The sequence below is a fragment of the Mobula hypostoma genome, chromosome 2 (genome assembly GCF_963921235.1).
Source record: "Mobula hypostoma chromosome 2, sMobHyp1.1, whole genome shotgun sequence".
NCBI lineage: Eukaryota > Metazoa > Chordata > Chondrichthyes > Myliobatiformes > Myliobatidae > Mobula > Mobula hypostoma.
The window spans coordinates 34,485,133-34,511,596 of NC_086098.1; the positions used below are offsets into that span (position 1 = coordinate 34,485,133).

The window sequence follows — 26,464 nt, forward strand, 5'->3', positions numbered from 1 at the left end:
TAACCATTTGATATTTCCTTCAGGCTTGGTTTCAACTTTTGGTACTTACACACTTTTGAACTATCAAGGGAAAATTTACTATGTTAAATATGCTATATAAACATATTTTACTCTTGTAAGTTTAGTTCTGTGAAAAGTGTTTCTGTTAACACAATGCACAATGACCTTTGCTACTCCATGCAGTTAAAATTTAGCAATGTCTCCCCTTCCCCATCTTGCATTCATGCTTCGTAACAAACTAACAGACAGACACACACACACACACACACACACACACACCACACTTTTACTTTCACGCGAGAATATACCTAACTGTGACCTGGACAATCCCATAACCACCTAACAATTTCACACTTTATCACTTACCGTCATTCTAAACTACATCACAAATCCTTGTCCTCTTCGTGACCCTATGCATCCCTGCTCTTTCAGCTATAACCACTCTTGAGGAAACTGCATATTTGACTTCAACACTCTAATAGTGGGAAATACAAATGCACTAAAGGCATGAAAAGCGCAAGCCAAAGAAAACTGGCAGCTGACAACTAAGTAAAGAAAATTGGAAGATAAGAATTTAACACACGGTGAACAATTTTCTTGCAACCTGCATACTTGAATCTTAATCCTCATGGGGAAAATATTTGATCTGATTTTTCTCACCAAATAGATATTTTAGATTCCCTGTCATAGTTAAAATATAGTTTTCTTGAGTTTTATTTTGAAATTACTGATTCATGAAGGGAAGTTTTTAGATACCATCAGGTCTTCAAAACCATGTTAAAGAGATCATTCTTTATATGTGAATCTAGTGAGTAAGTTTTATCAAATAGTTTTACTGTGATCAAATATAACCACATCCATTTCTATCCTTACAGAATGATCTTTGGACACTGATGAAATTTCTTTTCTCCTCACTAATTAATTCTAGTATTTCTAATGAGAAATATGTAATATGAGAACATTTGAAATTCATATGCTCAAAAATCTTAAATATTTGAGATACAATTGATTTTTTGCGCTTACTATTTATTATGTAAGGCCGTCACTTTATGTTGAGCTAGTTTCTCAAACATTCATGAGGTGAGTAACCATTGGCTCTATGTTAATGGTATCAATTGCAATATAAATTCAGTCTGGAAACTAAGAGTATTCCCTTACAACGTAACTTTAGAGATTTTTATTTCCTCCTTGCTGCTAGACAATGCCTACAACAACTCAATAGTATTTGATGATTATATTCTTAAGACGTAGTGGTGCTTCAAGCTGCAATCATTTACAGACTTGTATCATTGCAACTCCAACCCAACAAGGAGAATTCTGAATGTATAAGCAAAACAAATGATGCCCCAGCAGTTTAAGAAAGACGAGGCCAAAGAGATTTATAAAAGGTTGCTAATTGAATAAAAATATTAAAACTTTTTCTGAAATGCATAAAAGATTGTAATTTAAAATTCTGAAGCTATTTGTGTTTTGTGTTATTCATTTACAAATTCAGATGAAATATGTTGAATTCAATATTGAGTATTGCTCACAATGTTCCTGCAAAATCGTGTTTGATCATGCTTCAGCATTAGTTTTATGTTTTCCATGTTCTGATGAAAGCAGTTCATTGTGCTCATCTTCACTTCCTGGCACCTAAGAATAAACAGAAGAAAAAAAAGAATAAAAAAGTTGAATCACATTTGTCCTTTGGAGTATCTGTTGTGGTAGTTGACATAACTTCCATGATACTAGGATACCAAGAAATCAGGGCACTACATTCCAGTTAACCTATGATTAATTATTGGGAAAGTAATATGAAGTGGGAGTACAAAGTTTAAAGTAGCAGGGCACATTGAAATCTTTAATATGATTTGGTGGAGTCAACATGAAGAGCAATGATAGCAAATCATTGGATACATTGTAATCTCTCTTTGGATGGAGCCCCACTTTAGAGGTTATAACACAAAATAAGGGATAATGAAGTACATCAGCATGGACAGAGAATTAACGAAAGGACAAGAATCAGAGAAGGAATAATAAATATGTCATTTTCGGATCCATGGACAGAAAGTTTTGTAGATGAATAGAGGCTTCAGCTATTTATTTCTATTAGTGACTGAGATGAAATGATAAAGTGTCATATGTCCAGGTACAAACGAATCAAATCTAGCTGGAGAGCAAGCTCTGTGCTGGATGTAAAGAATTTGCAGAAGGATGGACTAATAATAGCAGAGTAATACGGAAAAACGTGAATTAGTTCAGTTTGATGGGAAGAACATAAAATAGAATATTTTCTAAATGGTGGAAAATTAGTAAGTATTGATTCTCAGTGGAATCGAATTGTTATTATGCCCTAGACACAAAATATTACCACACAAACAAGCATCTAAAAAAGCAAGTGATACACTGGCCTTGTGCTGCAGGAGACTTATTGCAATTATACAGAGCTTTGGAAAAGCCATATAGCTTTGATCTTTGAAACAAGGTAAGAATTTATTTGCTTTGGCAATGTAAAGCAAATTGACGAAGGGTCTCGGCCTGAAACGTCGACTGCGCCTCTTCCTATAGATGCTGCTTGGCCTGCTGCGTTCACCAGCAACTTTGATGTATGTTACTTGATTTATTCTTGTGATGAGGAGCTTGTCCTCTCAGGAGAGATTATACAGGAGACCTTTGCTTGTGATATGACCTCATTGAAACAAACAAAATACAGAAAGGCTTGAGAGGGTAGACAATGCGAGGCTGCTTCCATTGGTTAGTGAGTCACCAGAGGTCATAGAATCATGCTGAGCATTCATTGTGATGAGAAGATGTTTTTATTCATAAGTTATGAATCTTTGGAGTTTTCTATACACGTCGTATTAGTTGTTGGACAATTTGAGGCCGTAATGAAAAAGGATATTCCACTATTTTAAAACTTACGGGAAAATAGTATAAGTTCATACCTCCCAATAGATATGATCATCAAAACAATTTTGATCTGGTGGCTGTCCCCAAATTGGAATGCGAAGAATGAAACCTGTGAAAAGAGAATACATCGGTTCATTAGGGTCCATAGATCTTTAAATAATGGTTGGCTTTATCACTAGAGTATTTACTCGGTATGTAGTGAGAGGGAAAACCCTGTCATAAAATCACCTCATTCTTACCCTTTTATATGGCCATGCACATTGTTCTGGACAGTTATACTTTGACAGTTATGTACTGGCTTTCTGTCATCACGATTTTTTGAATTTTAAGTGAATAGTAAGAAAGAAATAAAAGTTTTTAAATTCATCTATGTTCTTTTTGAAAACCTGCAAGAATATTTTCATTATGGATAGTTGCTACTTCAATAGGAACACACTCTTATCGTCTCCAATCAATAATGTGGTGATTGATTATCAATCTGTCTGTTAAAATGAAGCTGTTTCAAGAGCACAGATTAATTCACAAGGTTGAAAACTGAAGAGAAACCTAAACTAACAGATGTTACTCTTGCAACCTGAAGTTGAACATTATGTTAATTGTTCCAATTTACCACAATATTCACAGTGGTCCGGATTTTAATGATCAGAGCATGCTGCCTGGATTTCCCACTCATCTGGTTTGGAACTCTAAGGACAAGAGTGGCCTGAAGCAAACAGATAAGCCTGGGAAATAGGGGATATGAGCAAGCACAGGTACAGGTGAGGTGCTCCAGTCCATCAAATCCAGGCCACTGTACATATTCTGGTAAAATGGAGCCATGAAATTAATCATAATTTATTCTTCTCGAACAACATAATGATTCTGGGCCTCACATGATGCATTTGTATCACATGCTCTGGTCATTAAGCTGCTGATGTCAGGAAATCCATACCCCCAAAATTGCTGTCTTTTGAAACAGATAAGCACTTAGAATGCTTTTAAGTTTACATGAGAATCAAAAGCATAGCACTCCCGAATTTCAGATTCTATTATTGGGCAATTAATATTCGATATTTAAAATTTTGGTTACGAGATTTGGATGTATCTTTAAATCCACAGTGGGTAAATCATGAATGTAATTCATTACAAGGGTTTTCCTTGGGTTCGGTTTTAGGAACTTCGCTTCCTTTTACTTCTTCCAAATTGTATAAACAAATGAATAATCCAATAGTTAAGCATACTTTATGTATATGGTTTCAATTTTGAAGATTTTTTGGGTTTAATCAATTTATTTTAGCAAGTCCTATTATATCTAATTTCCTTTTTCAACCTTCCACGATGGATCAAGCTTACTTTGATTGGAAAACCAAAGGTATAATACGTTTTCGTGATTTATTTCTGGATAATTGTTTCATGTCTTTTGATCAACTTTCTAATAAATATAACTTACCCAGATCTCACTTTTTTAGATATCTACAGATTAGAAACTTTTTAATTACTGTTTCTCCTAATTTTCCACACCCATATCCAATGGACACTTTGGAGAAAGTTTTAGATTTAAATCTCTCTCAGAAAAGTGTTGTAGCAATTATATATAATATAATTATGAATTTATGTCCTGATGTTTCCAATAAAATTAAAGCTGACTGGGAAAGTGAACTTAACATTATTATACCGATTGAAAAATGGGAAAAAATTCTTCAATTGGTGAATTTATCCTCTGTATATGCTAAACATGTGTTGATACAGTTTAAAGTAGTGCACAGGGCTCACATGTCCAAAGATAAACTATCTCGTTATTATTCTTATATTAATCCAATATGTGATAGATGTCATTCCGAGATAGCTTCTTTAACTCACATCTTTTGGTCATGTCCTTTGTTGGAAAAATATTGGAGAGACATTTTTGACATTATTTCAATGGATTTGAATATAGACTTACAACCTCATCCAATTTCTGCTATCTTTGGATTACCAATGATAGATTCAAATTATCTAACCTCTTCAGCATGCAGGATGATTGCATTTCTCACTCTAATGGCCAGAAGATCCATTTTGCTGAATTGGAAAGAGATTAACCCTCCTACTGTATTTCATTGGTTTTCACAAACTATGGTATGTTTGAATTTGGAAAAAATTAGAAGTGCGGTTTATGACCCTTCCATTAGATTTGAAAAAACTTGGAGGCCATCCATTCAGCATTTTCATTTGATGTAATTTGACCATTTCCAAACTTGTTTTATTTCTCTGTACTGTTGGTTGAGAGGAATGGAGTCGTCGACACTAAGGTTTTCTTCTTTCCCATTTTCAAGTTGTTAGTATTGCCCAAGTCTTTAGTTTAGTTGACTAATTCTGTTTAGTTTAGTTTTTTTTTGGGATGGGGTTTGTTTTTTTTCTTTTTCATGATTCTTCTTCATTTTTTTTTGCTTTGTGTTATTCATTGTTATTCTACACGATTGGGAGCTTCGTCAATTTTTACTATTTGGTTTTACAATTACTCATTTTAAATGTAACAATGTATCTCCTACTACTTGTATTTTTGCTTTGTTATGTTTTCATTCTATGAAATTAATAAAAAGATTGAAAAAGAAAGAGAATCAAAAGCATGAAAAAAATCTTTCAAATGAAGTAAATTACAGATGAAGCTTTGGAGTTTACAGGAAAAGTTTGGCCCACAATTAATCAATTTACTTTTAATCATGTAATGTTTATAATGTATTACCACAGTATGTAATCAATTCAGTCACAAGTTGATGTTCAACATTGTTTATGAACTTGTAAGCTGGCCATTTAATCAGCAGATTTTTTTGATCTTTAACGTTAGCTTCAATAACTTGTTCAACTTTAAGTAGGAAACCCAGTTTTAAATATTATGTGAATATTATGGAATGCGTATCAAATGAGTATTTAGCTGATATCACAATCAAGTTCTAGTTATGACTAAACTTCAAATAATAAAGTTGATAGACTGACTCTTATGAGCTTATGGTACTGAAATTCGTTTTTACGGCTTGCCAAAATAATATTGGCCGAGTTTTATTTTCTGACCTGTAATAAGTCCTCCAACGAGGGCCACAGCAACAGATATGCCCAGCCCAGCAGCTTGGTATCCAGCCTGTTGCATGGCAGATCTTGTTTTAAAATCAGGGAAGGTTGACGCCAATCTTAAAAAGATAATGTTAAATGTTAGAATTCTTATATTATTCTTATTACATTATTAAAAGGTTACAACGACCAGTTTCAGTGTTTAGTTGATAGTTTTCCTGTGCTGAATAACTGAGAAAGATTTTGTTCGTTTTATTATATGGTTTCCTCTTCTAGTTTTACTGCTTTACAATGATCTATATTATAGAGTTTACTTCCTAACTTTAAGCTAATGCTGGAGTACTTTATCCATTAGCATTGCACATCATTTATTATTCAGTTTCCGTCTCCAAAACAACAATGTATTTCATTTGTCCCTTCTTATAGTTTTATCATCTCATTTTCAATTTTTTACTTGTAAGTTGTTCACTGTTCCCCCTGCTCTGCATCCTCAATTGTACACTCACGACTGTGAGGCCAGATTCTGCGCTAACTCCATATGCAAATTTGCAGATGCTGCCACTGTAGTGGGCCGTATTTCAAATAATAATGAGCTAACGTACAGGAAAGAAGTAAAGAGCTTAGCAACATTGTGTCACTGCAACAACCTTTTCCTTCTTGTCAGCAAATCAAAATCAAATCAAGTTTAATTTTCATTCAAACCATACATGGATACAGTCGAATGAGACAGCATTTCCTTTGGGGGCCAAGGTGCATAGCATACATTGAAACTAGCAAGAGAGAAAAATATACACACATTGTTATTCAGGAAAACACATGTATAGTCCGAGTCCCTCAGCAACATGCAAATTACAGTACAAATCCCGGCTATCCAGCCTGTCATTCCACCAATCAAACACTGGAGGGCAGCACCAATGGGAGAGCCCAGTTCCCAACCGAGCATGGACTCCACGCTACACTGCCTCCAGCATCTTCTCACCCGGACTGCAGCAGCAGGCAAGCCCGCGGCTTGAGGGCTAGTCCTCGCTACAGCCAAGGCCACGCTGCTGCCTTGTTGCCTGTCTCACCACCAAACAAGGGAAACTGGTGTGCCGCATCTTGCATTATTAGTGTCCAGCAGGGTCTTGTGATCACAAGAGAACTATCCAAGACAGTCACTCACAGTTACAGTGCACGCTGATTTTGCACAGCAACACCGTCTACACCCAGGTCAGCTCCTCCAAGCCCTATCTGGCCCATCTGCCAGCTTCTCCTTCTCTAACCCAAGCACCAGCTTCTCCTTCTCTGACCCAAGCACCAACTTCTCCTTCTCTGACCCAAATGCCGGCTTCTCGGGCCCGACTGCTGGTTTCTCCTTCTCTAACCCGAGCACCGGCTTCTCCTTCTCTGACTTGTCCTTTGGCTCCCTCGACACACCGGCCAGCAGCTTCAAACAACAGACAGTCACTGATGCAGTAGACCTGCAGTACCCATTGCTCTTGAAGTCCTGTATAGTTTTATGATCATAAGAAGCGCATTTTAAAAAATAAAGTGCACCTTTGGTTGGCCCCAACAGACTGTTACATTCGGTCAAGCAAAACAAAAGAGCTGGTAGTTGCCCTGAGGAAAGTAGCTGGAGGTGGGGTGGGGGTGTACACATGCTCCTGTCAACATTAGCAGTACTGAGGTTGAGAGGCCTGTGATCTTCAGATTCCTGGGAGTTTATATCATCACCAATAGCCTGGAGATGTCAGGACCAAGAAAGCTCTTCTTTTTCAAGAGAGTGAAGACATTTAGCGAGCTCCTGTCAATCGGTGAACTATAGAAAGCACTCTATCCGGCATATGATGCATCACAGCTTGGTAAGGTAACTGCTTTGCCCGTGACCACAAGAAACTGTAGAGTTATGGACACAGCTCAACACTTCATGGAGACCAGTCTTTTCTCCGCATACTCTGTCTGTCCTTTTCGCTGTATCAGTAAAGCGGCCAGCATAATCAAAGACTGCACCCACAGTGGATATTCTCTCTTCTCCTCTCATCGTGCAGAGAATACTAAAGCCTAAGACCAGGTACTGGCAGATCAATAACAACTATACACTATTGAATGACTCACTGCAACATTAGAATGATCACTTGACCTCACTATCTACCTCATTATGATCTTGCACCTTATTTTCTACCTGCACAGCACTTTCTCGTAACTGTTGCACTTTATTCTGCATTCTGTTGTTGTTTTACCTTGTACTTCCTTGATATACCACATAATCCTTTGATCTCTATGAACGGTATGCTGGATAAGCATTTTAATGCACCTCAGTAAATGTAACAATAGTAAACCAATTCCAATTCCATTTCTAGAGTTAATGCAAATAATAAATAAGAGCTTGCTTTCTTTGGCAAAACTCACCCTTCCCCGTATAACTCCTTGCTGGCCATTGCTGCTCCGATTATACCAGCCAGACCTCCAATTAGTCCGGGTAATCCATGAAGATTATGTACACCACAGGTATCATGTATTTTTAATTTAGATGCTAAAATCGGCTAGGATAAAAAAAGAAAGCAATTATTGCAGTAAGTAATTTTATTTTCTTATGTGTTTCATTTGAGAATCTATTAACATATTGGGTTTAATCTTATTGCAGTTTTGTGGTCTCCCCGCACATGTACTTACCAAATCTGGCATTTGACTTGGCAGCAGAGAATTTTAAATGGTACACTGAGGAAGCATTGCTCTAAAGTGTTCCTGAAAGTTTTGATATTCAGCAGAGCCATGCCCCTTACTGTGCCAATTGTAAAGCTTTGAGCATCTCTTAATAGATCTGTCTAACATTCAAAGGCAATCAAAATGAAGTTAATAATTTAATAGTTTTAAAATTAAGTATCTTTTAACTAAAAGTAATTAAAAGTACATTAACAATAAAATAAATTAAACAACTGAAATAATTGAAGAGAATTTATCTTCCTTTTTGCTTTATATTTCCAAACTAACAATAGTCATTGAAAAATGGGCTTCTAGATTCCGTGCCAAGATTCAGTAACAGATCAAACTGAAAGATTCCATATTTTTTATTCTCTCAGTAAGTGAGGGATAATGCATGTGCAGAGATCCTGGTCTTGATTCCATTTAAATAGGTAATGGAGAGTAGTTCTAAATGGCGGCAAGATTTGATGACTTCATAACTTAAAACAAAGCATCCACATTTATATTAGAATATCTAATTGTAAATTGAGAAAAGTCGTGATCAAATGAAGACTTAAAAAGAGATTAAAAATGTTGGTAGGCTAGTCAATGGAATCTGCGCAGTAATAATTCTGCTGAATGCTTGATTTTTAACTAAAACCATGAAACTGTTTGTTCAAAATAGGAAGAATTCTATGATGGTTGTGTATCTATTAGCAATATTATCTCACAGGAAACAAAGATTGCGATTATCTCCCTTCCCTTATTTCATCTTTTTAATATGAATGTAACCAGAAAATGTAACTCTTTTACTCTCACTATAGATATTGCCTGGCTTTTTGAGTGCCCCAGCATTTTTCTGTTTTTATTTTTGATTTACAGTGTCTGCATTTCAGATGTCCACTTCCTTCATTCTCCAACATATTTTTCCCACCATAATCTATTGATTGTCTTTATTTTTTATAAAGCCTTGCTTAATGAATGTTTTGACTTTTTCCCCAGATTGGTAATATTTCTTATTCTGTTAAACCTGTCTTGTATTTTGATTTCTCATCTTGGATCCTATTAGGTGTGGCTGAAGATAGTTCACAGAGGCTGTAGTTTATGCCATCAGTAAAATGTGCTGCAATTTCTCCTCCAGGATCCTCCAACAGTATCTCCCAAACTGGAAACCTTTACTACCAAGAAGGGCAAGGGCAACTGGTGCACAGGAATACAACCTCCAAGTTCACCTTAAAGTTGCACATCCTCTGAAATATTCATTGGCACTCGATCTAACTCCTCGAACTCCCTAACAGTGCTGCATGAGTACTTTCACCGAGGGTGGGGGAGTCTGTTGTCATTCACCACTATATTCTTATGGGCAATAAATGCTGTCTTTGCCGGTAATGCCCAGATTGCAAGTAGGAATTAACAAAGAAATTTGTCTGGGACACGCTGGATGTCAACAAATGGTTCCTTGGAGAACTGCTGACCATTGTAAGCGTATTCTGGGTTCAGGATTTCCGTGTCTGTGCACTGTGGGTGAAAGTACTGACCTCTTGCTCTTCTCTTGGATTCATCACTGAGTTCAGATTGTACTGTAGGTGCTGAAGGAAAGAACTGAATACAAATTGTATCTGCCTCACCAGATTTATGCCAGGTATAACTAAGGCATCTAGAGCAGCCCCATTCACTTGAAACATTGAACTTAATTTAAAGGCAAGTTATAGGTTTTTTTTTATGTTTTTCAATGAATATTTACGTTTTAATGAATTAATGCTGCAGTTTAGTACATTTATAAATAAATTCAATATTTTTGCTGATTTCTATTTTTTTACAACTCTTTCTGAATGTCTCCAGACAACAGAAGTGATAATGGGATGCAAGCCAGATGTGTACAATCTGTCCAATTATTTATCTCCGTTATCGGTACAGTATTTCATAAATCTATTATTAAGAGCCTCTGTTCCTGCTCTCAATATGAGAAATCCTATCCAAACCATTGAACTCTCCCCCTTTTACTGAACAGATTTACATTTTCAGAAGAAAGCATGGGATTAGAAAGGCTGGCTTAATAGACTTACTATATCAATACAGTAGCTTTAATGTAATTATATAGGAATCAAACCGGACACACTGCAGACTGTTGTAGAACAAAGGATGCTACGGAAAATCCTGGCAATTCTAGAAAATGTTTCTTATCCTCTGCATGCCACCTTGGCTGAACAGAGGAACACTTTTAGTAATAGTCTAAGACAACAGCGCTGCTCCAAAGAGCACGCAATATGAGGTCATTTCCTACCCTTGGCCATTAGGCTCTATAATAAATCAATACATAGCTGGTGAAGTGATGCCCTCTCCTCTTAGACTGTTTGAGGTAACTTATATTCTATTCTTTCTTACTTCTCTTTTAATATTTGCATATTTGTATATCTGTGCACTTGTAATGCTATGGTGGCATTGTAATTTCCTTTGGGATCAATACAGTATCTATCTAACTATCTATCTACTATTAATCAGAGACAATATTAAGAATTTCTTCAGTTATTCAATGTCTCTTATTATTGGTTTGCCAGACATGTGGGGAAAAACATATTTACAGATAATAAATAATGTTTCCACCACAAGTCCTTATGGTAAAAGAATACTGTTTTTTTTAAAGAATTTTGAAAGTCTGTGTAAAGCAAAATCAGGCAAGTATAGATCTGATTCAATAAACCTCTATCTGTATGGGTTAGACTATAGTCGGTCTATTAAGAACCATGACATATATTAGCAAATACATTCCAAATCAACCGAGAACTCTAAATGTCCAAAATAATTTAATATTTAGGCAATAAGACAGAAACTACCTGGTTAGGACATTTTATAGTGAGTGACTTGTAATCTTCAACTTTCAGGTAATGTATAATTGCTTTTTAAAGTCAGAAAATGCAACCCAAGAATCCCACAATAACTGTAAAAAGACAACTCAGCCTCACACATGATAAGGTGTCCTTGATCAGTAAACCTTAGTAGTCAAGAAAGAAAGAATAAATTACAGGAAAACAAGTACAATGAGTAAGAATAAAATCAGACAAGACCCTGAGACCATAAGATATAGGAGCAGAAGTAGTCCATTCAGCCCATTGAGCCTACTCTGCCATTCAGTAACGGGCTGATCCAATTCTTCCAGTCATCCCCACTCCCTGGCCTTCTCCCCATACCCTTTGATAAGGAAAAGAACTGAAGTGGGTCAAAGGATATGAGATAAAAGTGGAAAGGCTGAAAGGATTTTCATGGTAATGATTAGAATAAGAAAAATATTTTGATTTGAAGAACCTTTAGGGGTAACCTATTCCACTCAGAGGAATGAGAATTAGGCAAATGGGCAAAGAAGTGGCAGATGCAATGCAGTGTAGGGAAGTGTATGGTCATGCACTTTGGTAGAAGCAATAAAAGGGGTAGACTACTTTCTAAATGGGGAGCATATTCAGAAATCAGAGGTACAAAGGGACTTGAGAATCCTTGTGCCTGATTCCCTAAAAGTTAATTTGCAGGTTAAGTAGGTGGTGAGGAAGGCAACTGTAATATTAACATTCATTTTAGGAGGACTAGAATATTAAAGCTGAGGCTTTATAAGGCATTGTTCAAACCACACTTGAGTGTTGTGAGCAGTTTTGTGCCCCTTATGTAAGAAAAGGTGTGCTGGCATTGGAGAGGGTCCAAAGGTGGTCCACGAGAATGATCCCAGCAATCAAAGGGTTAATGTACGAGGAATGTTAACGGATCTGGGACTGTACTCACTGGAGTTTAGAAGAATGAGGGGGGATCTCATTGAAATCTAATGAATATCAAAATGACTAAATAGAGTAGACTTGAAAAGGATCTTTTCTATAGTAGGGGAGTCTTGGGACAGAAGATATAGCCTCAGAGTACAAGGATATACCTTCAAAGCAGAGATGAGGAGGAATTTCTTTCACCAGAGGATGGTAAATCATTGCCATAAATGGCTGTGGAGGCCAAGTTATTGGGTATATTTAAAATGGAGGTTGATAGATTCCTGATTAATAATGGATTCAAGGGTTATGGGGAGAAGGCAGGAGAAAAGGGTTAAGAGGAGCCATTATGGAATGACGGACCAGACTTAAATGGCCTAGTTCATCTCCTTTGTCTTATGGTCTTATAACATTCAGCTCCCACACCACATATGCCTGCAATCTTGATGCACGTTGGCAGTAGTTAGATTGAGCTGGCAGATTCTGTATCAATATTGGTTAGAGAATACAAGAACAAATCATAAAATTGATAGCTATTAATTTCTTTAATTTATAATTTTGTGGGTTTGAAATTAAGTTAGAAGTATCTTATGAGTAGCTGTTATAATTACAATTTATTTTTCTAAAGCAATGCAAATGTAACATCACTGGATGTTAATATATGAAAAAATTGTAGTTTTAGTGAGATGTTGTGTTGGGAATGGAATTATAATGTATTTATGAATATGAGGTTTCACTCTTTTCCTGCCTCAAATTTATACAAGGAGAAATCTCCCACTTGAACAACTGGTAACAAACATTTTCCCAAACATAGAAGTTCAATAATACAATAGAAACAACCTACCATTAGAAATTTAAATCCAACTGTCGAGACTATTCCAGCAATAAATCCAATCAGCAGACCTCCATAAGGAAAGATCATCATGTCAGCAGAGGTTCCAGCAGCTACGCCTCCTGCCAGGGTAGCATTCTGTATATGAACCTGCACAAGAAAATGTAAATGCAAAGCTTCATTCGAAAAATAACACTGTAATTTCACATTCTGATTGAAATCAAGACAGAAGGATTCAGGATTCGCTTTCTTCCACATACCCGCCTGATTCACTCACCAACCCCCACCAACCATAATCACACACACATAGACCTTCCTACCCATTCTGGTCACTCTCAGTCTCTCCTGCCTCATCGTAACCATAGAAAGGGTGCAGAGGAGATTTACAAGGACGTTGCCTGGATTGGGGAGCATGCCTTATGAGAATAGGCAGAGTGAACTCGGCCTTTTCTCCGTGGAGCGACAGAGGATTAGAGGTGATTAAAATGATGAGAGGCATTGATTATGTGGATAGTCAGAAGCTTTTTCCCAGGGCTGAAATGGCTGCCACAAGAGGGCACAGGTTTAATGTGCTTGGGAGTAGGTACAGAGGAGATGTCTTTTATGCAGAGAGTGGTGAGTGCGTGGAATGGGCTGCCAGCAATGGTGGTGGAGGTGAATATGTTAGGGTCTTTTAAGAGACTTTTGGATAGGTACATGGAGCTTAGAAAAATAGAGGGCTATGGGTAACCCTAGTAATTTCTAAGGTAGGGACATGTTCGGCAAAACTTTGTGGGCCAAAGGGCCTGTATAGTGCTGTAGGTTTTCTATGTTTCTATCATCTTTACCTCAAGCTGTCTTGATTTTATGCCCGCCTCTCTAAAACGTTGTTTTAGGCAAGTACTTATCTGTCCTCTGTACTCATCTTTGCCAAATTCCAGCTGCCCAAGTCCTTTTATATCCCTATACCACCCCTCACCCACAATGCGCCCTGACAACATAAACCCCATATCAGCCCTACCACTACACAATTAATCCACTTACTGCAAGAGCACATATCCTTGGACAAACCATCTTCTGATGACCTCACTCTGATCTCTTAATAAAGTTCACTGATAGGTCAGCAAAGATCTAGTTACAAAATGTAAAACCAATTGAAGGCTCTCACCTTCCCTACAATAAAGCTTTATAAACACGTTCAAACTACAAGTATGGAATGAGTTTATTAAATATTCATTATCACTAGTAACCTTTATGTTCATGTGGATTTACTCCATAAGTTAGAAGATTGAGCACTGATACTGTTTGAGTAGCACACCATTGTGAGCATTTCGTCCAAAAACTTCGGTGTCGGCGAGCTGATCAGAGGCTCGAAGTTTTTGGACGACTCAGAGTCGGACTCTGGTCGGGCGTGGCAGGGAGAGTTTTTCTTCCTTCTCCCGTCTGCGTGAGATGTGGGACTTTTGAGAGACTTTGAACTTTTGACTGTGCCATGGCCTGTTCTTCATCAAGTTATGGTATTGTTGCATTGTTGTAACTATATGTCATAATTATGTGATTGTGTTAGTTTTTTCCGCCTTGGTCTGTCCTGTGTTTTGTGATATCACACCGGAGGAAATATTGTATCATTTCTTATCGCATGCATTACTAAATGACAATAAAAGAGGACTGTGTGTCTTCATAATCTAATAGGTAGTGAGAGCTTATCCTCACTACAGCTTCAAGCTATAACAAGCTTTAGATGTGTAAGGTCAATAAATTAGTTATGGAAGGGAACATACAACACAAGACATCCTGATTGAAGAATGTGATACCCAACAGTTAGAGGCGATAAATACAATGAAGTGAATAAAGACAGAAGTATTAAATCTCACCATGTCCAACTTTCCTTTCTTATCAACCAAAATGGAGAGAGCATAGGCTGTGAGCACGCAGGCAGCCAGAGAGTAGTAGGTGTTGATGACAGCCCTGTACTGCCCATCCGGAGATTCTACAATGGCAGAGTTAAAGCTTGGCCAAAACATCCATAAGAAGAGCGTACCTGAAAAAAATATGCAGAACAATCTCTAGTTATGCTAAAGATTTAAAACAACATTTTAAACTCAGCATTACATAATGAGTGTCTCGGCACTGTGAATGAAAATGTATACCGATGTTGTATGTGGCGGGGGGGGGGGGACGGGGACCTCATTGAAGCCTATTGAATATTAGCAGACCTAAATAGAGTGTTGGCGCATGGCCAAGTGGTTAAGGCGTCGGTTTAGTGATCTGAAGGTCGCCAGTTCGAGCCTGAGCTGAGGCAGCGTGTTGTGTCCTTGAGCAAGGCACTTAACCACACATTGCTCTGCGACAACACCGGTGCCAAGCTGTATCGGCCCTAGTGCCCTTCCCTTGGACAACATCAGTGGCAAGGAGAGGGGCTTGCAACATGGGCAACTGCCGGTCTTCCATACAATCTTGCCCAGGCCTGCGCCCTGGAAACCTTCTAAGGTGCAAATCCATGGTCTCAAGAGCCTAACGGATGCCTATAAAATAGATAGAGTGGAATTGGACCAAAGGGCACAGCTTCAGAATAGAAGGATGCCCTTTTAGAACAGAGATGGGGAGAAATTTCTTTAGCCAGAGGGTGCTGAATCTGCGGAATTCATTGCCACAGATGGCTGTGGAGGCAAAGTCATTGGGTATAAAGCGGAGGTTGATAGATTCTTGATTTGTAAAGGTGTCAAAGGTTACAGGGAGAAGGCAGGAGTAAGGGATTGACAAGGATGATAGTAAGCCATGATGAAATGGTGGAGCAGACGCTATAGGCCAAATGGCCTAATTCTACTCCTATGTCTTATGGTCTTAAATTCATTATTGATCGGTAGAGACTTGGTTTTCAAATCTCCTCGGGGGAAGTACTGTCCATGTCTCGCTAGCTGTCAAGGCTGTGACTGCAATTAAAACTGAAAATCCTTGAGATTCTTACAATTGATTACAATGGGGTTGTTGTGCTTGCATATGCATAGCTTACAAATTACCCAGCATGCATCAACATAGCAAAAGATGTTGCTGCTGGCTTAAAGCAGCTTTGAGATGACTACAGATGAGTTTGTAAGAAATGCCTGGCCCTGGGCTGAAGGATTTCCCCCTCTTATCAGGCCCGAGCTTGGTGGGGAAATGTTGGCACTACCATGTTGAACTGCTGATGTATTTTGGTGTAAGTTAGACCAAGGGCAAGTATCCAATACAAACATGTAAGTGCCAGGCTTGTGAGCTACAGCTAGCATGATTTCTGGATCACACTTAAAAGGAGACACTGGAAGTGCTTTGTTGACTAATAACAACATGTTTATTGTTGTTGAGTTCCTCTCAGCATCATTGGATGGCAGCCCTTGCCATTTCTTTAGCGTTTGTCTGTTTTTTATGTGGCTGAGTTGCTATTTCAAAGATCAACCTTGTACAGATGGAAAGTGTGCAAAGAGCTGGCCAGGTTCAAACCCAGGACCACGCGCCTCGAAGTCTGGTGTGAATGCCAGCACACCACTGGCCAAATGTGACATAAGACCATATACCATACAGTATATGACATGTGTAGTTGTTTGGGGTGGGGTAAAATATTGGGCACAAAGGACAAGAGCTGAGTGAAATTCAGAATTTATTACTTCTGGGAAATCTGCATGGAAACCGAGCAATGTAAGATGAAGATCATACATTTTAAGGCACCTTAAACACTCCGGAACCCATAATCTGAATTCTACGCCGACCTGATTGATATACTTTTACGTACCAATCATTGCAAATAAATCTGAATGATATAGAGATCCTTCATTTTCATGGGGATCTTGTAAAGCTGGTCTGTGCAGAACTCGAGAAACCATCAGGCCAAAGTATGCGCCAAACGCATGAATCGTCATTGATGCACCAACGTCTTTGACCTGTGAAAGATCCAAGTAATATCTGCATATTTATCTGGATTGCTTAACGTGTACAGATCTCCAAATTACCTTTACTATGTGAAAAACTCCACAATCCTATCAGGGGCTTTTAAGAATATTCGAATTTGATTTGCACACAAAACATTAATACAGTGCAGTATCATTAATTAATACTTTTCATAGAATCAGAGAATGATACACCACAGAAGAAAGCCATTTGATTCACTGTGGCTCAGCAATCCAATTAATTCTACACCCAGTGCTACTTTATTAGGTACCTCTTATACCTAATAAAGCGGCCACGACTGTATAGCTTGATCAATGATACAGAATGTGTTTGCATTTCTACCCCATCATAAAGTCAAAGATCCCATGTGCTTTTTAGCTTTCTCAACTTGTACATTCACCTTAAAAATGATCTGGATATATCTTCTGAAACCTTCCCTTTTTCCAGAATCCAAACTTAAATCTAGACCTACATCACTTGATCACCCTCTCCCTATACACCAGATGTTCCTTTCTTTCACCCTACGTTACCTTCTACACTGTTGCATTGTGCACATAGTCTCTCAAATCTTGAAGTGTACCTACCTTCAGGATGCCAGTAACCAGGTGCTCATTGACAGCAAATATTGTTATCTCCAACAAAGTCATGATCAGAAGCTGGACCGGATTTGTCTTCCCCAAGATTGCTCCAAATGAAATCAGGACCGTTGCTGTGCTGAAGTCTGCGTTGATTAAGCTGAAGAACAATGTTTGTTATAAGTTTTGTTGTTCTGAGTTAACTTGAACAAATAGTACATGATATTGATTACTTATGATTTTCACTGGAGTCAAGATTCAGCAGCGTGGCTCCTGATATTTTCTGGGACCCCGGCTGAGTTGGTTTCAATATATCCATGTGGACTTTTGTAGTGTGTACTGCTTAAATCTTCCTAACACTGGAAATGTTAGGAATCAACTTCAATCAGTATGTAATGCAACAGATCCACCCCATCTATACATTTGCTGATGACACAACCATTGCTGGCAGAATCTCAGATGGTGACAAGAGGGCGTACTGGAGTGAAATATACCAGCTAGTTGAGTTGTGTCATAACAACGTTAGCAAGACCAAAGAGCTGATTGTGGATTTCAGGAAGGTTAAGACAAGGGAATACAAACCAGTCCTCATAGAGGCATCAGAGGTGGAGAGAGTGGGCAATCTCAAGTTCCTGAGGATCTAACCTGGACCCAATACTTAGATGAGGCGGCTATATTTCATTAGGAGTTTGAGGAGATATGATTTATCACCTAATACCCTCGAAAACTTCTACAAATGTACTATGGAGAGCATTCTAACTAGCTGCATCAGTGTCTGGTATGGGGAAGGGGGAAATTGCACAAGAGTGAAGTAAGTTGCAGAAAGTTGTAAAATTAGTCAGCTCCATCATGGGTACTGGCCTTCATAGTATCCAAGACATCTTCCAGGAGTGTATTCAGTTTTTTCCTATATTTATCATGTATTGCATTGTACTGCTGTCATAAAGTTAACAAATTTCATGACATACGCTGCCGATATTAAACCTGATTCTGACTCCCTCCAAACTCCCAACCCAAATGACCGATTGCCCACCAGTATTCCTATTGAACAAGATCATCAAGCACTCATCTGTTAATTGGAGAATGATTCTTGTTGACTTTTCTACAATTCCACAGACACTTTGAGAATAGGAAATTGTTAGTCTTCTTAGGGAGTGGTGTACCAAACGTTCTTCTGATTTGTGATGCAGTGAGACAATGGCTGATGGTTACTATATCACCGATTGTTCTGTTAAATGTGGTTAATGGATTTGTCAATCATTCCGACACTGGAAATAAATGGGCCCAAGACACTTGGCAAAACCATGAGAAAGGTTGGTACATTATTCAGGGATTTTTTTTTCTGGGCTACCAATATTTCAGGCATTCCATTGTCCATTCCCGTTTATTTCGATGATGTAGAGTACTACAGAGAATGCATTTAGAATATTGTTGACAGGTCTGGTCTCATGACCTAAGGAATGATAATCTTGCAAAAGAAGAATGATAGCAAATGTTCACCAGAATAAATCTGGAGATCATGTGTTTGAGTAATGAGGAGTGAAAAACAGGATGGATGTGTGCCTGTAGATGTGGAAAGGATGTTTCCCATGGGGGGTGGGGGGGGGGAGTCTATGACGAGAGAGTACAGCTTCAGAATAGAGAGGCATCCATTTAAAACAGGGATGCAGAGAAATATCTTCAGCCAGAGGGTAGTGGATTTGTGGAATTTATTACTACAGGCAGCTGTGGATGCCAGGTCATTGGATGTATTTAAGGCAGAGCTTGATAGGTTCTTGATTGGATATAGCATCAAAGTTTATGGGAAGAAGGCCAGGGAGTGGGGCTGAGGAGGGGAAAAAAAGGATCAGCCATGATTAAGTGGTGGAACAGACTCGATGTGCCAAATGGCCTAATTCTATTCCTACGTCTTATGGTCTTATGGTCTTGAGTTCAGAAGAATAGAAAGTGATCAGAATGAAATTTATGAAACTCTTAAAGAGGAGCTTGGCAGGTTAGATGTGGAATTAGATGTATTTTTTGGTGGGGGGGAGGGAAGTCTAGAACCAAAGTCATAGTCTCAAAAGGACTGGCTGTTAGGGACAAAGATGAGAAGATATTTCTTCATCCTAAGCATTGGAATTTTCTCCCAAGAGGTCAGGGAAGGTTCAACTCGTGATTATGTTCAAGGCAGAGGCAGAGTTTTTAATACTGAATGTATCAAAGGTTTGTGCTTAGTGGCACAGAGGTAGGAGACTTCACTGTTACATATCAATACCCTTAGCTTTTAGAGTTATCATCAAAGAGCCATATTAGAGACTAAAACTAAACTAATATAATATGGGGGATTTTATGATCTGTCTTCGCAACTGATTTCTCATATTTAGATGCCCAGATGATCAGGATATTTCATCCATTGATTTAAATGCATTTAATGCAATGTGGTGGGGCTATCCAATCACTCTTGTAGTACTCTGATAGACTCTGACAGCACCAAAACCTATTTAGACTTTATTACAAACATTCAGTTAGCAACTAATGAATAAAGAGAGTAAACATACCTGAGAATGTTGACGTGGATTTGTCTGTTATGCATATGGTGCAACCAGCCTTGCATCAGTGTGCCCCATTGAAGACCAAAGGCAGCAATGAGCAAGTTGTATCCCACACTGCTGAATCCATATTTCTTCAAAAAAGTCATAAGAAAGCCAAATCCCACAAAGATCATGACGTGCACATCTTGGAAACCTGAATAAGGAACACGTTTTTACTATTACTTGATTATCCTAAGCATTATTGAATAAGGTGTGTGTTTGTGTGTGGGGGGGGGGCACAATTTTCCTGACTTCCCTTGCCTTTATGATGGATAGGAGCTATGTACATAAATTTCAGTATACTGACTCAGCTCCAGGAAACTGCCTACTATCGAACTCTTAACTTTCAGCCTACTGTCACAGAGGTGCCTCCAGGTGGCACCAAGCTCTTTTCTGAGAATTAATCCTTCAGCTCTGCAGATGCTTCAGTTTGGAGAAGTGAAGTTTGTCTGAAACTGAGGAAACCATTCTTAGAAACTGAAAATGCTGGAAACATTCTGGTGAAAGAGTCCCTGCTCTAACAAGTTAACTCGGTTTCTCTTTCCACAGATACCGGCAGAGTTTCTAGAGTTTCTGAATTATTTCCAGTTTCCATTTGTAATTTTTAAAAAAATTTTCAAACCTTTCTAAAAATCAGTTAATAAGAATAAACCATCCCCTTAATTTGATTTACACATACACGCCCCCACACACACCCACATGCACACAACCATTTTGGTACTGGGCTAAAATCCTAAACAACTGAATCAAGGTGGAAGATGTGAGAGCATAACATCTTCATGACATGCTCTCTACAAGAAACTGACCCATCATCTCTTCTGAAGAACTGCTTCAGTAGGAATGGGCAGCAAATTCTGACAATACTAGAAATGGCCACATCCAGGATAAAATGAAAAGAGTCTGCTTTATACAAAGAAGCCCACAAGGGGGCAATGTGGCACAATCTTTGCAGCATCTTCTATGAAAATATGATTTATCTGTTATGCCTTGACATAAATTTGGCAAATAGAATTGTTTTCTAAAATAATACCACTTTAACATAATAGTTTTCTTTAAGTGTGACAGAGTTTACAAATGTCATTCACCATTACCTCTACCAGATATCATGACAATTATTTTTTACTGTAGTTATATCTAAAGATTTAAGATAATCTTCATTTGTTACATGTGTACTGAAACATCAAAACATACAGCGAATTGTGCCATTTGCATCAATGACCAGCACAGTCAAAAATTATGTTGGGAGCAGGCTGCAAGTTTTGCCATGTTTCCAGCGTATTATAGCATGCCACAAGGTGGAGTGGCATGGTTAGCAGAACGTTTTATAGTACAGGAGATCCGGGTTCAATTCCCGCCCTTGTCTGTTCGGAGTTTGTACGTTGTCCCCATGGTCACGTGCATTTCCTCCAGGTGCTCCGGTTTTCCTCCCACAGTCCAAAGACCTACCGCTGGCAGGTTATTTGGGCATTGTAAATTGTCCGGTGATTAGGCTAGGATTAAACTGGGGGATTGAAGGGGCAGTGCAGCTTGAAGAGGCAGAAGGGCCTATTGCAGGCTGTATCTCAATAAATTACCTCACGTTTTTTAATAGCTTTTAAAAAAGTGTTTTTTGCACTTTTTTCATCTATTCAATATATGTATACTGTAATTGATTTACTTACTTATTTATCATTATTTATTTATTTTTCTTTTCTATATTATGTATTGCATTGAACTGCTGCTGCTGAGTTAACAAATTTTACGTCACATGCCGGTGGTAGTAAACCTGATTCTGATAAATAAATAAATAAACATACTAACCTATATGTCTATTTTGGAATGTGGGAGGAAACTGGAGCCCCCAAAGGACACTCACATGGCCACAGGGAGATTTTCAAACTTCTTACAGGCAGCAGCCGGAATTGAACCCTCAACCTTATGATCACTGGTGCTATAAGGCATTATAGTAGTCATAGTCATACTTTATTGATCCCGGAGGAAATTGGTTACATTATGCTAACCACCACACTACCTTATCTCTACCAATATAGATTCACGATTGTTTATTGTTCTTCAGTACACGAGTGTAAAGGAGAATGAAATGGTTGTTACTTTGGATCTGATGCAGCATAGAAACACAATAAGCGTAAAGAACAAATAAACAAAACACAATAAATATAAATATAAAGACAATCCTGTAAGCACAATGTACAAGTAACTGAGTGTGGCCGTATATACATAAAACAGGCATAGACTGGTTATATGTACATAAAGTGACACCAGGTGCCGGAGTATCTGAAATAGGGTGACACTGTCAGGAAATGATAAAGTGACAAAGTGCCTCTTGGCATGAGGAGCTCTTCTAGGGAGCAACAGGGCATATGAAAACGCAGTAGGGTAGTGACTGTGTCAATGTAGGTATGAGGTGTGGAGTGTAAATGTACAATAGCAGTACATGAGGGATAAAGGGTGCCTAGTGGCTGATTTGTCTGTACTGCTGGTGGAGATGGTGGGATGGGTCAATGGGAGGAGGTGTTGATCAGCCTAACGGCTTGGGGGAAGCATCTGTTTTTGAGTCCTGTGACCCTGGTGTGGACACTATATAGCCTTTTTCCTGATGGCAGTGGGATCATTCGTGATATTTCAGGCCTTTATCTGTCACCTTTCTGTATATATGTCCTTAATGGAAGGTAGTTATCCGCTGTAGAGCCTCCTGTCCTCCGCAATCCTCCTATCTCTATTATCGCTAACAATATATTAACAAAGATTGTGATATTTAAGGATTCCATTGCATATTTCTCCAAGACTGAACCTTATCTGGTAACTAAACATGGGTTATAATTTCACAATGTGCTAATTTAGATGCTCAATTTGTACAGAAGGAATTTGATTGGTGGGTATCATCTTGGGTTTGAATTTTAACCCATTGTTTTACACAATGTACTCTGTGGCATTTAGAGCTCATCTGCCTAACTTGACTGTTCACTAGTTAACCCCTGTCTGGAATTTAGTTACCTTCAGGTAAATATGCTCAACCTGCAAATAATGTCCTCCTTATCCAGTTTGGGGGCAGTTGTGATGACTTACCTTACAGCTCTTGTTTCATGGTAGAACCTGCCACTGTATTTTGATCTGGAAATCCTTGTTCCTGCTACCCTATGAGCCAATCAATAAATTGGGAAAATGCCAAATGCAGGCAAACAGCTACCAATCTGAAAATCTGTTTAAGAAAGTTCAGTTCTCTTTAATTTAATACCAACAGCATTTACAAGTTTGCAAAGAATTGCATGTACACTAGTTTACAATGTAGTAAAGGAACCCTGGTGGGTTAATTTTGAGTACTGGCATAATATCCTGCCCTTTAATCACTTCTACGTCAAAGTCCTTATGTTGAGTTTCTGCTAATTTCCCAGTCATTAGAATGATTATTCTTTGTAAAATATGTCTGGCTAGTATGAAAAAGTAGTGAAAACAAAATCTAAATACTTTGATGAGTGAATCTACAGATTAACACTCAGAATCCACCACCACCGTGACACTGGTAGTGCTAGATTAGCAGATTTCCCAGACTGCTGGATATTATTAATATTGTAAGACACATTTGTTTCACATAGTAGTGTTATAATATTTTCAGGGAATCCAGTGGGTTTAGAGAGAGCAGAATGTACACTAGCCCACTGGACCGTGCCACTGGCTGCATGACCCTAATCTTGCTGTGCTCTGCACCCGTGCTTACACTTCACACCCCTGGCTAGTATTCTACACTAATGAACATGCTGGATCAGGATTCCTGAGTAATTGGATGTCAGATCAACAGGGCTTTGCTACATATCCCGTTAGCTCCAAGCATATTCACTATGCTGCTTAAGAAAATAGCCAATGTATTGTGCTAAAACTTCCTTTGTTCAACTTTAACATTTAAAGATACAAAAAAAACAGTAGAGCATGGCTCCACACCACAAGCATGAAATAATATATATCTTATGGTAATTTAAATTATGCTATGCAATTGAACTGATATCTGATGTTCTGGCACAGTCTTCCAGAATGAGAGGTATTATATAAAAGATCTATTGCAAACTTTAGCTGCAAGAATCAGAGAGGATTTGAGTGTCAATTTGAAAGTTTTAGATACAATTGATAAATCATTTTTACTTCACTTTCAGTGTTTTACTTGTTTGTATAGAATGTTAATGTCTTATTGACACTAACACATTCCAGAATATTTGGTACTTTCCACACAAAAGTCAAGTGTATCACAGATACTGAAAGCAGGATCATTTTTAACTTTTCACTTGCCTGTTTGTTGTAGAATAGACTCAATTTTTCTTCCATTGAATTCAATAGAATAAAATGTCCATGGTTTCTACAAACAGCATTAACCCTTTTTGTTGAACTGATCTGGAACTGCTCAATTAGAACTGAAACATCTACTTGGAGGAAATGTTTGAGTTCAGCATTCTGAAACCGAACACTTTCCAATAAAACTAAAACTTGGTTGAAATACACGAAGAAACCATCAAACAGGAAAAAGGAAGTAACATTTCCAATGTGCCTATCTTTTTAAATGTTGACAGCTGTTTGACTATTTTAAGTATTCACTGTTCTAATTTTAAAGTTTTGGTATATAGCGATACTAATGCTCATCTCCAAATTGAAGTCCAGTCATACCTAAAATAAAAACAAATTGTAAATGACTTACAAATTAATTGAATTAGGATTCAGATTATTGTGGCGGATTCTCTGTAATATGAAGCTACACTAGGTTTTTTGAGTGGAACGTAATTACTCAACTATCAACTTATGTAGTTACAAGTAATGATGCATTAAATTTAGTCAAAATTGTAAGGAAGTCTAAGTAAACAAATGCATTAAACAATGGCAGTATTATAAAACCTTATACTTCCATATGATGAATATCTTGGTAGAACTTTCAATTCAACATTAATACGTGATATTCCATTCTTTTTCATAAGTGTACCCCGTAAATAAATATAATGTAAATGCGAACATTTGAAACATACAAGTCACTAAATTTATCCAGATGAGCTAAGTATTTAATATCTAATTAACTGACTTTGGATCTAAGTGTTTCTGCAGAGAAAGTGATCTTTATTTCTTTAAAGCAACTTTATATTTTAAAAAGGAAAACAAAATATGAACAAATGCAAAAGCTATATTTAAAAAAGCACTGCAGAAAAGAATAGAGTCTCGTCAGGTTTTAAAGATATAGTATAGACATTATGTAATTGAAAAGCAAAAAATGCTAAATAATTGCTTTGCATGACAATAAATAACTGAACAAGCATAACCATCTTCTGTTCACTTTAGACATACTCACTTGGATATAGATTGTGGAATTGGTCTAGTCCGCTGGTGCTATTAGAAAATCTAGAATCAGCTTCTTCATCATATCTAACAAAAACTGCATATAGAATAATGATCACAACTTCCAGCAATATTGCCAGGATAGGAAACTTCGAACGCATGTTGGTAGAGTAGGTCGCAGGCATCACAGACTTTATCTTTGTCCTAACAAACTTTCTGAGATATACCACTTGAGTTTAAAAGTAGACTGAAAGCCAATGACAGAGGAATAACACTACTCGGTAGCTCACACCCATTGCGAAAGGGAGGGATTATTTGGCAGCTGTCCAAAGACTCTATCTCCTTTGTTACGTACTGTAATTTTGTAATATTTTATTTACAAAAAGTGAACACTGTTGCTTATCCAACTTTCTAGAAAATGATGTTATGCTCCCAGAATGTATCAAAATTGCATGTGAGAAACTGTCTGCTTCTACAATTTTCCCAGGAATGTGCAAAAAAGCGTAAGGAAATAATAGTGGTTTATGTAATTTGTTTAAAGAGTTTCCCTGGATAGAGAGTGTGAAATTCTAGATTAAATAACTAGAGATGTAGAAATAAGATGGAAATAATACAGCAGACCAATAACAAAGTTCTGTTTAAAGGCATATGGTGAATCAGCTCTGTCTGCCCAGAGTGGCAACTTTTTCCACACCACCTCTGCTTACCAGAAGGGCAACATTATAACCAATTTGTATCTGCCCTTGGATAATTTATGTATGGCCTCCTCAACTCATCCATTTCTTTAAAAAAAACGATTATCTTATCTAATCATCTGGTTGAGATTTCAGGAGGAAATTCTTTAAACAGAGAATGACTGGAATGCGCTGCTGAGAACCAGAAGGAATAATTGAGATGATTATAATGAATGTACTTAAGGGAAAGAATGGTAAACTTACAAGTGAAAAAACAGGATAT

The 26,464-nt window shown here is 37.8% G+C and overlaps 1 protein-coding gene across 1 annotated transcript; it reads right to left on the minus strand.

Annotated features, from left to right (window-relative positions):
* Positions 1-234: 234 nt before the first annotated feature.
* Positions 235-25,760, minus strand: LOC134339049 (ammonium transporter Rh type A-like). Its single transcript, XM_063035326.1, has 10 exons — positions 25,521-25,760; positions 20,168-20,354; positions 17,637-17,787; positions 16,898-17,045; positions 15,003-15,169; positions 13,162-13,299; positions 8,305-8,438; positions 5,920-6,035; positions 2,928-3,001; positions 235-1,635 (listed from the first exon to the last, which is right to left on the minus strand). Exons 1-10 carry the CDS (start codon positions 25,690-25,692, stop codon positions 1,558-1,560), a joined length of 1,365 nt encoding a protein of 454 aa, XP_062891396.1. The 5' UTR covers positions 25,693-25,760; the 3' UTR covers positions 235-1,557.
* Between the last annotated feature and the right edge of the window lie 704 nt (positions 25,761-26,464).